This window comes from Hylaeus volcanicus, chromosome 3 (genome assembly GCF_026283585.1).
Source record: "Hylaeus volcanicus isolate JK05 chromosome 3, UHH_iyHylVolc1.0_haploid, whole genome shotgun sequence".
NCBI classification, from domain to species: domain Eukaryota; kingdom Metazoa; phylum Arthropoda; class Insecta; order Hymenoptera; family Colletidae; genus Hylaeus; species Hylaeus volcanicus.
The window spans coordinates 20,841,665-20,855,909 of NC_071978.1; the positions used below are offsets into that span (position 1 = coordinate 20,841,665).

Consider the following 14,245-nt stretch of genomic DNA (forward strand, 5'->3'; position numbering starts at 1 on the left):
GTGCCACCTCTTCGCATATCATGTTCTCCTGATACCAAAATGTAAAATCGGCTAGAATTCCGAAATGTACAGAAAATTAGCCCCTTGAATTAGGCAACCAGTTCTGACAGATCTGTCGTCCCGGTTGCCTGTCCGTAGGCGCAAACGTGCCACCTCTTCGGATATCATGTTCTCCTGATACCAAAATAAAAATTTGGGCATGACTTTTAATTGAATATCGATACTTACCTCTTATATTAGCAAAACGTGTTGATCGAGGAAGTATCATAATTTTTATTCTGGTTTGAAACTTACCGTTTGTATCAGGAAATCATGATATTCGGAGAGGTATTATAATTTTTAATTCTATCTCGAAACTTACCTATTGTATCCGGATCTCATGAACGAAAGCGAAGAGATGTGTCAGGGAAAGGAGGGAAATTAATAGGAAACATTCTAGAAATTGAAGAGAAATAAAGGGAACTGTCTGGAGCCCTTAGGAGTTGTTAAGAGATATTAGGAGGGGGGAAGGGTTGGGAGGTGTTAGGGGGTGTTTGGAGACGATAGAGAGTGTTTGAAGGTGTTAGAGGGTGGTAGGAGCTGTTAGTGTGTATTAGGAGCTGTCAGGAAATGTCAGGAAGTGTAAAGGAGATATTAGATTGTGTTAGAAGGACGAGACGTGATTTCTACGATCTCGATCTTGATCTGAAAAAATGTCGAAACATGCATATCGATCCCAAGTTTTCGACAGTTCAAATTGTGCAAACATTCTCGGAATATATTACTAAAGAATTGAATATCAACACGTATAATACTCACCTTTGTTTTATTAGAAACGATATACAATTTTTGCAGTTCTTAGATTATACGGGTTTAATGATTCCATTTCGCACAGAATGCAGGTACATTACAAATAGGATAATTTTATGTAATGCAAGAAAACAACATTTCAGAAAATACGTATTTCGTAGTTTGATCTATAGTTTAAATATAGAAATTGTTGTGAAAATTGACTAACATTTTGCAATAAAAATATATCAATGTTAATACATAATCTATAGAAGTGAATTTTTCTGAGAACTAATTATATTCCTGCTAATCTAAATCTATTCTCACTTTACACTTTACACTTTACACTTTTGCACTTTTGCACTTTACACTTTAACACTTTACACTTTGCACATTTTATATCTAAAGATCTTATTACAAGTTCGCAGCCATTAGTTCTCGGTATTATTCGCGACGAATGATTGTTCGTCACGAGTAATACCGATTACCAGGTCTCACCACGTGGAGGTTGCTGCGACTGGAGACCCGGAGATAGAAGGAATCAAAGTTCCTTCGATCTCCCTGTACATAGAGTATACACACGTAGATGCATACTCTACGTAGAGCAACGAGCTTAATACTAAGTACGAAACCGTGGAAATCAAAGAAAACAAAGTCCCTTTGATTTCCATAGTCTATGTCTGACTCTGCCAAATAATTATTTGAACTAAATGGAAGCTAAATGGAAATCGCGACACGACGCGACCATGTAACTGGACTTACAGAGTCAGTCCCGTTTCCTCTGGTGGATCTGATTAGAGAGAAAGACGATCAACGTCTCCGCCAGTACTCTACTCCCTGCATACCTGTTGCCGAGAGCCCGGATCCGACCTTACAGTGTACGACGTAGGTAGCACCGCGTCAGGTTGCCCTGCCCTGGCGACACCAGGTATGTCTGACGGTCGTAGAGTCCCGAAACGGAGTTCTACTCTCTGCACAACGTCAGGAGTCCAGGACACGACTTGCATCCGTCTGACGGCTCTTTTGAGCTGCGCTGCGCCGGGAGCCTGGACTTCGCCTGACGCGTACAGAGAGTAGAAGATTCTCGGATGCGTCGATTGACCCTCTCTCAAATCAGACCCACTAGAGGACGGCAACCGATCTCGGCCAGTCACATGGTTGGTCACAACACTTATCACATCAAGCAGTAGTGACCGAAGTGGAGCACGAAGTTGCGAGACCAATATGGACTTACGAACAAACAAAACAAGTTGATTAATAATTATTTGGCAGAGGAGACACTCGTACACGCATGCCTTAAAACTAACCAAACCAAACTAAGATACTAAGGGAAACTACAAATAGGAGGGACGCGAGACGCGGACGCGCGATCGCGAGATCCATATCGAACGAAGGATCAACGATGAATGAGCTCTCGCTCCTCGCATACCTGCTAGGACATGGTCGTGCGTCGTAGATTGTTTGTGCCTCTCGAAGTAGAGAAGGGGAAGGGTGAACAACAACCGCGTGACATGTCGTGACATGTCGATTCGAAGGCTCGTTGGATCCATCCACAAAAGAATTTACAAAACATTAATACCACACCATAATCATATTTCCCATCATTGTTTGAATAATAAGTATTGTTAATAATTAATTTAACTATTGTCAGAAATTAATATTTAGTTGGTGCAATCAGCAGATATTAAAATATTGACAAATTTCTCACGATTAATGTCTCGAATGAATATTTATTCCTAACCGTAATTATTATTAATATTTAATTGAATACTAAATGATACTGTATGTATCATAAACGTTTAATTATTTCGGATTAAGTTTTAATTGTTCCAATCACAAGATATTAAAATATAAAAAAATATCTTACGACAAGCTGTGTAACGGGACATATTTATTCTATTACTACCCACCCATTTCATCGCCTCACAGCATTTTTCACCATATAACGTGACATGAATATCGGCTGTTTGAAAACAAGAAGATTGTCAATCTTAAAAAGCAGCCAGAGTCGAGTGACGTAGCCACAATCTTCGGTAATGAGAGGGCGTATATAGCTTTTGTTTCGGAAACAGCCAGCACGTTGTTGGAACCACCGATACAAAGACACGATGGACCAATCCGAGCTGCATAGAGAGAAGGCTGCGCGTCGATATCCCAGACGGTCATTGGTGGTACAGTGAACGCAAGAAATATCGGCTCAAGAAAACAGTTTTACTTTTCCTTTTTGCTGGAAAGATCGTAAATTGCTGAGATTTCTCCTTTACACCGAAGAGTGTAGAAGATAGAGATAGTTGTGTATCATTCAAGGCTATTGAGATGAGTAATGCTGTAGAATTTAATTTTTTAGCAACAACGTATCGACCTTGGAGTGCTGTAAAGTAGAGACCGATAAATCGGCCTTATATCGAAGTATTTCATTGTTCTCTAAATGTATTACACGTGATACATCACAGACAATTAAAATGAAACATTAAAATATATATTCGATATTCTGAATCTCTTTGTAGGAACAAATTTAGGCTTTTAATAAGTGTTCTTCCCACATCCAAGAGAATATATATAACTCCCTTGTCAGAAATGATAAATTATTCTAAACGGAAGATATAAATTCATAGATTGTCCTTGGGTTTCCCGTTTCAAACTGTGCGTGTCGGATAATGACCCTTGGTGTATGTTTGTCCACAGCTTATTCACCCCTTTGTTGTCGGTCTGCGCGTCTCCTTGCGTTGAAGCACGACGGGTTGCCGTAATTCAGGCGCCTGGCCAAAATAAACCTTCGTCGCGCTCTACCAGCTTGTTTTTTTATTTTCAGTTTAATTATCGAACGCCGGTACAGTCCTCGATGAAAATGCAACGTCGATACATCAACGTGGAGTGATAAAAATATTAATATATATGAAATAGATTTATAATAATGTATATAAAACATTAGAGGGAAATAATCTGATACGTAATAATTCATACAGGTGCACACAACTAAAAGTTATCGCAAGCAAATGAGACTCGTTACTCGTTTTGTCAGGAATATCAATTTTATCTCACCCTTCCAGTTCTGAATTTTAATATTTTCAACAACTGTAGGTCTGAGAATGGCTCAAGACTATAGAACCCTGAAGAATAGAGCTCTTTCTTTATGACTTCATGATGCACAGTCGAGACACGCCACATGGCGGGCGATCTAAAAGATTCAAAACGCCACGCGTGCAAAGGACCGCTCTTGCCAAATTTTCCACCCCTCGAGGGCAAGTGGTACAGTCATTTAGAAAACCTCCCTCAGTCCTGGACACACCGTACAACTCTCCAGAAAATTCCCCCGACCGACTACCCCGTCAAGAGCGAGTCTATCTTCGTATTTGATCGAATTTCCCCGAGAGTCGCGCTCGTCGTATACCGTGCGTCTAATTATCCCGCGGGATCCCTTGTGCATCGTGCGCGTTCGCAATTTTCTATTGGTGTGTGTGTCATCGTGACGGGGCTCAGGCTTCCTTCCCTTTAGGTTTATTCACCCCAGCGTGCGTCACCCTACGTCTTTGCGCCGAGGCGTGACTGGCTGCCATTCCGAAGGCGTTCGAACGACTCGTGCGTACCGCGAGATTTTCCACCTAAGCATCGTCAACGTTTTTTCCCCGCTTGTCTATCTACCAATTTTTCTGGTTGCTCGCAACAGTTGGAAGAGGCCTAACTGTTCCTCCCATGAAAGACTACCAATTTGAAAAGTTTTTAGAATTTTGTCGTTTCCTCGGAATTAATAGCAAGAAGTTATTGATTCGATTTGGAGGTTTCAGTTCCAAAAGGGATGACGAAAATATTATTTTTATTTGAAAATTCCTATGGAGGGCTGAGAACAAAGAAAATCAGCTTCGTCTGCGGACCACTGGAAAGCGATACAACACCTCGAGGCATCTGCAACTTCGCCTCCGACGGTGAAATATGACTTATGGGCGAGGGAGAGGCTGGTGGGCCTCAATGAGTTATGTGCCCCGTTCAAGTGGGTCGCGGTTAGAAAATTTAAAGGATAACAAATATTTATTTTCTTTTTTCTTCAAGCATCTACCACAACGTGACCGTCCAGCACGAGCGTTCAATTTTCCTCTATAAATTTTCAATACAAAATGAACAAGAAAATAGTAAGAGGGGCAAAGTTTGAGAAACACTGGCACTAGTGACTTGAACCAAGCCCCGAAATCATGCGCTCAAACGCGCCGAAAATCGGCGCGACGTCTCGCCCCTCCCTTTCGCCGGTTGCTTTTTACTCAAACTCTACTTTCACCGCGATTTTCTGCAGTCGGTATTATTATTCGGCCCGCGGGTTCCGTGCACGGCCCGCATGCACATACGCACACACACGAGCCGCGACAAGTTTTCACGCTGTTCGCGTGTACTCTTACTACACGCGATTCTTCCTTTACACGGTCATTTATCGCACGATTCCGATTTAACACGGTCCAGAAACAAATTGTACATCAAACATGAATTTTTACAATCCATTACTAATACTCTGTAGCGTGCTAGTGGTTGGTATGCGGCATCGCTTTGAAGTTCAGCTACCGAGCACGCGCACTATTTCCCCATTTTCACGCTGCAAATAGTATAATCGTATTTCGAAAAAAATAAAGGCTCATTTTTCGCGATCGAGAAAAAAAAGGAAGTGCTTTGTGTTTCTAATAGATTCGGAGTAAAAATTCACGTGTGAAGGAAAGTTCTGTAAACACTGGAAAATCTGCAAACTTTGAAGACGTGTATCTTTTTAATAATCATGAATCTAATAAAATTATGACTTAAACCTCCCCTAATTTCATGTAAACTATATACCCCTATACCATAATAATTCCAGACACCCCTCCGAAGTGGTCGATTCGGCACAGAATGGCAAGCGAGCAAACTGGTACATTTTAAACGCTTTATAGTCCCAAGGAAGCAAACAATTCAGGAGTATCGCCTGTTTTCGGCTCGAAAGGAAACGAATACCTCCTTAAGTGCACGCAGAAACGTTCAAAGTGTGAGTGCGCGTAATCCCACGCGCACGTGCGTACGTGCATGACTATTCTCCACCGAATAAGCCTGTACGCCGTGAGCCGTTCCCGCGCGTTGCCACAAAGGGTTCTCCTGGACAATGACGAATGAATCGCAACACACTACGGGTATAATGCCACTCGTCCCGTGGTCCGATCTCGACGAGTACCCACGTACAGTCTACTTACCTCCATTCTTTTCTGCGTCGCTTGCGCGGCATCCCACTTCGGAAAAACTGAAAGTCGTTTGCCGCGAGAAACGATTGAAATCGAGCCTGACGATACTCATCCCGTCTCTACCCCTACGTTCGTGTTGAATATTAAATCTTAACGTGCGCGTGGGATGATTTAATTTTAACAGCAGGACGCCCTAATCATGAAGTGTCTAGGTAATCAATAATACTATTGACGACAGTTGACAGTAGTATCAACTTGAAATTTCAAAGTAAATGCCTTGCAAGTTGCAAAGAAAGAAAACAATTGAGTTCATTCAAATTCTTTTAATAATAAGAACAAGTGGGGACCTTTAAAGCAATTTTCTTGGGGTGCCATCTAAAAATTCAGGAAACGCTTCTAATTTATATGTTATTGATATTTCCCTTCCAAAGAACCGCAGCTGATCTCCAACGGTAATTTTAATTAACATAGTGGCCCTTCGAAGCCTACTATTCAACGGATATCAAACGTTTGGCGTTCCTCCAGAGGTGTGCTCGTCAGTAACGCAGTCTGCATCCCTGGATGAAGCGCCAATACTGTACGGTATTTTTCCACGTAAATATTCCGCAACAAATTATTTCCTGCGATGGAAGTAAGAATCGTTAATTGGACCAGCAAGGGTCCACCGAGACATTCGCATGTCTGAGTACTCTGAAAATTGGATTTCGTACGCCGTGGGCCTTTCGACGTCTACCTGCGTTCTTGTTCTCCTTATTGGCACACTTTCCGCCCTGCTGACGTTGGATTTCCTCCACCGGGAAGGGAGAACGAGGAGGGAAAAAGAGGAGACACCACAGGGAGGGGGTGCAGCGCGCAGGGAAATAGGGAGTAGACGAGATATCTATCTAGGTATTGATTTCGTCTCGAGCATTATATCCGAATAGGCCGGAAACGGTCGGAAGTCGTCCAGGTGAAACGGAGAGAAGTCGGGGAAGCACTTTGGGCGACACTCCGTTGCAAATTAAATTGTACTCGAACCCGGGAAGCAACTACGAGTAGGCCAATGCAATTGCCCTGAGACCGACCGAACCATTATGCAAGCTAATATTGTCGCGTTTGCGTCATGTAACCATTGTTGGCGACGAGACTGTTCTGCTCTTGCGTACGAGGGCGATACGACGAATCGAGATGCTCTATCGTAACAATGTGGGAATGCACGGATCGGACAGGTTAAACAGAAGTTACCTTTGCGCTCCTTACATGATTGCGCTTAACGTAACCTATCGATGTTTATTTGTGTCTATTTATAATGCGATCGGGCAAATGACTAGTCTCAAAGACATTAAGTAAAAAACAAGCTCAATTTCTGGAGACACTTGAACTAGTTCAGGCCCTCTTCGCTATCATTCTGTACCCGTCATCCCCTGTCTTCGACTCCGCTGAACTTTTCGACTCTTCAGGTCTAACCCCCTGACTCTTCAACTCTGACTGACGAACCCACTAACCCGCTCTTCAGGCGCCACTGCATTCTTCAGATACATACTCGTGGCACGTGCTTTTTTAATCTCAAAACTTGACATATATACACGACCATAAAACACATGGTATAACAAGTCTAGTTGTATTCGCATGGAATATTATTGGGATGAATCTTACACTTATCAGGGTTAAAACTACTCTGACAAAGCACTAACTTTTCACTACTCAGAAGACAGAAGCTTATTTCCAGTACGGGTAAACAATAGAATCGTTTCGAAAGTTACTTAAAGTTACAATCGAGTGGCTCACCCTGCCATTTATATAATTAAAAAAAAAAACTCAGAGGCCCTTGAAAAATATCATTACAAGTTCTGTATGAACTTCAAGAATTCGTTTCTTAATAACAAAATACTAGTAGTCACTTAAACTGTTCTCTAAACTAAAAACATTCGATGGATTCCCCATCCTTTATGTTTCATTAAAAACTCAAATTCTACCAGTTCCTATCAGAGTACATTTCAATGAAAGATTCTGGAATATTCACTCGTCCATTTAATTTTAAAAAATTCCCTCCAAAAAGGTGTGTCACCCCAAGTGTGCGTATCCACTCCCCCCTAATTCATCAAGCGAATCGCCCTCGGTGGCAGGGGACCCCTTTCATTCGTCGCTGCATGGAAAAGAAGCCGAAGACAAGCGAGAGAGGTCACGCGCGCGCGCGCTTTCTACCAAGTCTTCGAGACTCTTCGTTATTACTTCCTTTTCCATTTAATCTCTCCCTTCCCCACGTATCTTGCTCTTGCTCCCTGTTTTCCTGCCACGCGAGAACCGTGGAACGTGCTTGTACGCTCGTTCCGCTGCTCCACTTTCCGCCCCGCGAGATTCCTTGCACCGCGAAACGAGAATGCACCACCGGACTCCTGGGGGCACGGATGTGCGCTCTTACAACGCGGATTCGACCGAGCGGATCGCCATTTTTCGCGGTGAATAACGGCGAAACGAAAATATTTGCCAAGAATCTGGTAAAAACGTTTCCCCTCGTACCGTTAATTGACGCGACAAATAAACCGTGGCCGAGTGCAGCCGCGCTGGATTAACTCCAGCCTGGTGAAAATCTCTGGGGCTGAACTTTCGTTCTTGGGCCATTGGGAATTATATAATTCAACGAAATGGTATACAAATATTGAAGACACTTCAACCTCCACAGCGACGAATTTTTAAAGGATGTTTTTTGCTGCTCTAATCGAATATATGTATACACTCTAAAGGAATTTTTATATGCAAATAGATTTTAAAATACAAGTACGCTGTCTCACTTCGATGTGGTACGTATTTTAATTCTAAGAGATACTGGGATCGTAAATAATGGTGACTTTTATGTCAAGAGGGTAAAGAGGGTATCCATTATTCATAGGAAGATGATCGTTTCGATCGAGGGTGTTGTTTGAAAATATTCGTGAAGATAGTGTCTAGTTCGTTGGCGCTACCCCTTAAGGGGATAGTCTGGCGAGGACTCAAGCTATGGGTGTTTGTAATGTCTCTACAACTCCTGCTATATTTGTCCAATCTAAATGAAACTTTGTGCACTAGTTCACCACGTTCCAAGGGAAAATATAAGCTACTATACAGCCCAGAACCATGCTAACGTGAAATATCTGCTAAAGTGAAATATCAAAGTTCGGACTACAAATAGTTGAATATTTTTTGGCAATCGCAGCATTCCTCAAGCATTACTAAGACATATGTGCCCCAGCATCTGCGGAAAGGGTTGGCAAACATCCACATCCTTCGCCACCCCCTCTCCCTCGAACCCTCTCCATAAATCCTGTTCAGCGATGGATCAGACCATCGAAGGATCTCTCCTCCATCTTAAGCAAATACGTTCGATGAAAAAATTCGGCTGCAACCACGCGAGATCCATTTAGCGATTCGAGGATCGCGTCTGCACGCTTGTTGGCTCACGCTCGTCGAGGTTACCGCACAGGAGAAAAGGCAGAGGAAAAGGGCGGATCGTTTTATAACTGATTACACGATAGACGGCAGATACGCCACGAGGAAAACATATTTGCGTGGTTTCGCTGTAACGCGATGCCGTAACCGCGTCGGACGCCTACAAGAAAGTTATTAAAGTTCAGCGCGCGCGATTCGTCCCCAAAACGTTGGACGCTGCGACGTTGAAAAAGGGAAAGCAAATAAGAATCGCTCGGCGTAAATCTTCGATTGTAAGTAGCGAAAACAGCGATCGAGCAATCGGCGTTGTGATTGGAGATGGCGGGTAAATGCTGTCTCGGACGATAATTTAGAAGTGTACGGCTATAAACAACGCTAATGCAGGGTGTTATTAGCAGGCACGACCTCAGGGGTGAATTCAGAGGAGGAAATTATTGCTCGAGGTGGTTGCCTTGATTTTGAAGCGCGAAGAATGTGGATGCACGTCGTACGATGGATTATAATTCATGGTAATAATAATAAATTTTACCTTTGTTAAGAGCACTGATTCTCTCGTGGTAATTATTATGAGCTAAAGAGCTGTGATAAAAGTGGCTAAAAGAGGACTGGTAACTGTTTCAAAGAACGTAATTGTACGCAGGTGTAGGTTTTAGATGAGGTATGCAATTTGTAATCAGAATATACTTTTGCAGTATCTAAAGTATGAGACTAAGCTTGGATCATGTTCACATGCATGTGTGACATAACGTAGTTACTTAGGGTGTACCTTCGTGTATTTAGTGAGTAATATGTTTCCAATATTCGGTTGTTTAATCGATGTAATTGGCAAAGGAGAGTAAACGTGATACGGTGGAGCGTTGATTAGTGGACGTAATGGAGGGACAAGACATTTCCGATAAACGAATTTTCGCATAATCGATCGATGGGGCCAGAGATGAAAGGTGTATCGAAGTAGATGGAGGGTAGATATAATTTACGTTACAGTTCGCAGATGTGATATCAATGTTCACCATTTGTCAACCTTGGAGGGTAACATCAACTTAAATTTCCATCTTACAAAAGATGGAATGCATGAATCGAAGATCCCACGTAGGGGTTGAAAACAATCACGAACAAGGCCAACGCACCCTCACACACCCTCCCGCCTATGCACACGGAACTCAACCTCAGTGCGTTTTAGACTCAAGACATCTCGAAACATGACGAAACGTGAAAACCCCGAAGAAAAAGTCCAATTCCACCTCCCTCGAAACAATGCTTTTCTTCCACCTACATTCGATAACAGCGAGGTACACGATCAGATTCGCGAAACGTCGCGAAAACGTTCCTCGAAGCTCACCCAAAAACGCCCACGTCGGGGTATAGGGGTCGACCATGGTGGCATCGATCTCCGAAAGCTCATCGGCCGAGACACCGCGCCATGTGAATGGAACCTTAGGTTCCCTGGCACCTGGTTGTGAACGCGGCAGAGAGCCGGGGCAGACGGTCTGTTCTGTCAATCCCCACCATCCTCGTAGCTACCGGAGCTCCTCCGTTGCACCGCCACAAGCAAACGTTCCCTACACCGTCGACCACCACCACGACCGCCGCTCCACCACCATCACCGTCGGCCACTACTATGGAAACCGACGAATGCGCATTCTGACTTCAGTTCACCCGTCGGTTCCAACCTGCCAAGTCGTGCAGGTGTCGGGGAAAAACATTCGTCGCCCATCCACGGTCAGATTCCGCGGATATTCCCCCGCCCTTAGTTGTGCCAGAGGTGCAGAGGCAATTCGTGGGTCCAGTTAGGCGTGCGCGATCGCCGATTCGCGTTTTCCAAACCGTCAACGGGGGAAAAAAGGGTGCGACTCGAGTTTCGGCGACGGCGGGAAAAAACGGTCCAGTGTTACAGAGAGCCTGGTGCCGTAGGAGGGCTGCGATTTATGGAACCACCCCATGGATAGTAACATGTCGACTGCCGCCTTCATGCACCGGTATGGGAAAACTAGATCGATACTTATCCCCGGGCGGAGGTTTCTGATTCTGATCTGGACGCTCGCGGTTTCACCTCCGATTAATCAAAAATCTTGACGCAGTGGCGAATCCGGGAAGGGGAGGGGCTGGGGAGGATTGGGGAATAGTTGGCCGAGGCGAGTGTCGTTAACCTTTCGAGTTGTGCACTGTATCGCGATATTGTTGTAGGTGTTCAAGGTGAGAGAATTCTGGGGAGATTTCTCTTGCTGCTTTGCTGAACTTTTCTGGGTTTTTGAGAGAGGATAGTTTTGCGAAGTTGATTTAGTATGAGGGCTTTTAGTATAGGTGATGAATTTGCTAGTGAGAATTGGAAGATTCTTTGGGAGGAAATTGGAGGGAAGACTCTCTAGCCCCTCTCGTATCCGTCACTGCTGGTGTCTATACGTATAAAGAAGAACACAATGTTACAGTACTAACCCTTTCGCTGTGGGGTCCTTCAACCAAAAGGAGCTCCCATGTGCAGGGGGACAGCTTGCAAGTCTCTTAGAGCGAGTATCTGAACCAGGACCTAGTGCCCGGGTTAATCGCGATGTACCACATACAGGGATGGGCGAAATTCAAATAAAGAATAAAATACTACAGTTTAAAAATTCGAAAATTCGAAAAAGGGAGTCTTCATCATAGATATCAAACTTCCAACATCATAGAGATTTTACTAGGTGAATAAATTAAATTATGACCAATATATGTTCATCTATGTAACATGGATGCTCTTTCGCGACATTTCGCCCATTTCTGCCCTCCCTTCTAGTAACTATCTTCCAAAGCCTTAATTTTTACTTCCATCGATACTTAAAAAATCGAGACAGTATCGAGGTTCCGCGCATCGTCAACGACGAAAGGGTTATGGAAACCTTTGTTCGACGGTCGTGGACAAGTTCGCCTCCGAAAATGCCCGCAGGTTCGATCGATCGGTTTGTTGCTATGCAGCCGGACCCCAGGAGGTTCGGTTGAACTGTCCTCCATGGGGACGGCGACGTCGCGGTGTGTGTATCGCGTCCGATCGGCCAGCGGCGCCGGAATAAGCCGTTTTTGCGGAATATTTGTTCACGGAACGGTTGCCGCGTCAAGGAAAGAAAGGCGCCCACTTCCCGTGCCGCGAATCGATTTCACGGGTTTCAAAATTTTCGATTCGACGGGCTCGTTTCGCGCTGCTACGCCAACCTCGATCGACGATCGTGCTCGTGACGCGTCGTTTAAGAAATATCTGTGACATAATAACGCGGAAACGCGCGACACTGCCGCCCCTGGGCCGAAAAGGCGTATCTCAAGATGGCAGTGTTTGGAGGCGTTAGACGTTTTCTGAATTAAATCGAATCGACGTGGATTTCGATCGTGGGTGTATTTATTTGATTATATTGTTTGAATTTTAACGATTAGGGAACTTTTTGGAGCGTGGCGCGGTGGAGAAACAAACACCAGATGCGTTTTTATCGAGCGACCACTGTTTGCACAGGGCGTTGTGCTCGCTGGGGGTAAACGAATCTTCGAATTCGTGATAACTACGTGGGAGGGAGGAGAGAAATTACGAGCTCGTTTCGCGTGATCGATAAGACTGTCCCGGCTGCAAAGTGCCCCACGAATAGGTTTACGCGCTTATGAAAGAGCTGGTAACAATGAGATTTGTTGCCGCAACAGCGACGGTGGCTCGGAAACAATTGGCTCCTGATGTGACACTATGTCCTGCGGCAGAAGTGGACAAAACTCTATTGTACGCCGTTTTCAATTAAATCCAAAACTCGTTTCATTATGGAACTTTCGTACTAATTTTGGAATTGACTCCTTTTTGCATAATTTCTTTAAGTACAGCTATTTTAAATTAATTCTGAAAGTAACTCCATTATATAGTTATTTTGAATTAATTCTAAAATGAACCACTATATATGTAGCTTTCGAAATAACTCTGGTACTACTTCTACTACACATAGTTTTGGTACGAGTGAATAGTTTGAAATGAGTATTCCAAATGAATTCGTTCTAGATTATTTCTTATCTAACCCATGTGTCCAAACAATTCCAACTAGCACTACCAGTACCGCCTGCGTTTCTAGTTTGGTCGTTCGGTCCCGATAAACATCAACGTAAATTCCCGTACGCCAATTTATTATTCGTATAAACTTTCTCCATCAGCGTCCCAGCGGTTATCGTCCTCGTTTGGTCGGTCACCGAGCGTCCTTGACCGCTTGCAATTAATTCCAGCAGAGCGTACCCGCGGGCTGCGTATTTTTCATATTTTTTCGATCGCCAGGCTTCGTCGTTCTTCTGGAATATTTTCGAACGTTCTCGAACGTTTTCGTCAGAGGTGGACGCGTGCTGGTGATTCCGTGACTCTTTCTACACGGTATTCTATTAACCTGCATTTTCACGAGCGCGTCACCTGTTCAGTTCCCCCAGAAACGACGCGATGTCGAATCAGACCAGCCCGCTTTCCTTGAACCTGCGGATACCGCAGCCATTGACCGCAGCTCCGCTCCGTAACGAAAGGACCTAAGTGCAGTCATTCTCTATTTCTCTCTTCTCTGTCTCTGTTTCCCTCTCTCTCGCCGCGACTGGGATCCCTACGTGCCTATCTTCACCGTTGGTGTCCCTGTCTCATTTGAATATCAGAATGACGCACTCGATTTATCGAAGGCCACGAAAACTTATTACCGCCAACGCCAGCGAAACACGTATATTTTAGCCTATCGGTTACCCTTATTACCGAGTCATTCGCAGATAACGCGCCACTTTAGCGTGGTTTCGTTTTTACTTGGAATTCCACCATTCCCGGTATTTCGAACGGAACAGTCCCTCCGAGGACTACGGGACGCCATGCTGCTGGATTTTCAGATTTAATTGAATTAATTCAGAGTCCGAGTTAGCTCTGT

At 44.1% G+C, this 14,245-nt stretch overlaps 1 protein-coding gene across 4 annotated transcripts in view; it reads left to right on the top strand.

Moving 5' to 3' along the window:
* The first annotated feature begins 11,008 nt into the window (after positions 1–11,008).
* Positions 11,009–14,245, top strand: part of LOC128874347 (uncharacterized) — a 52,852-nt gene continuing 49,615 nt past the window's right edge. For all 4 annotated transcript variants that reach the window (XM_054119010.1, XM_054119012.1, XM_054119011.1 and 1 more), the window contains exon 1: positions 11,009–11,338. In XM_054119010.1, coding sequence (XP_053974985.1) covers positions 11,301–11,338 — 38 coding nt within the window. In that variant the 5' untranslated portion in view covers positions 11,009–11,300. The remainder of the gene's footprint in view (positions 11,339–14,245) is intronic.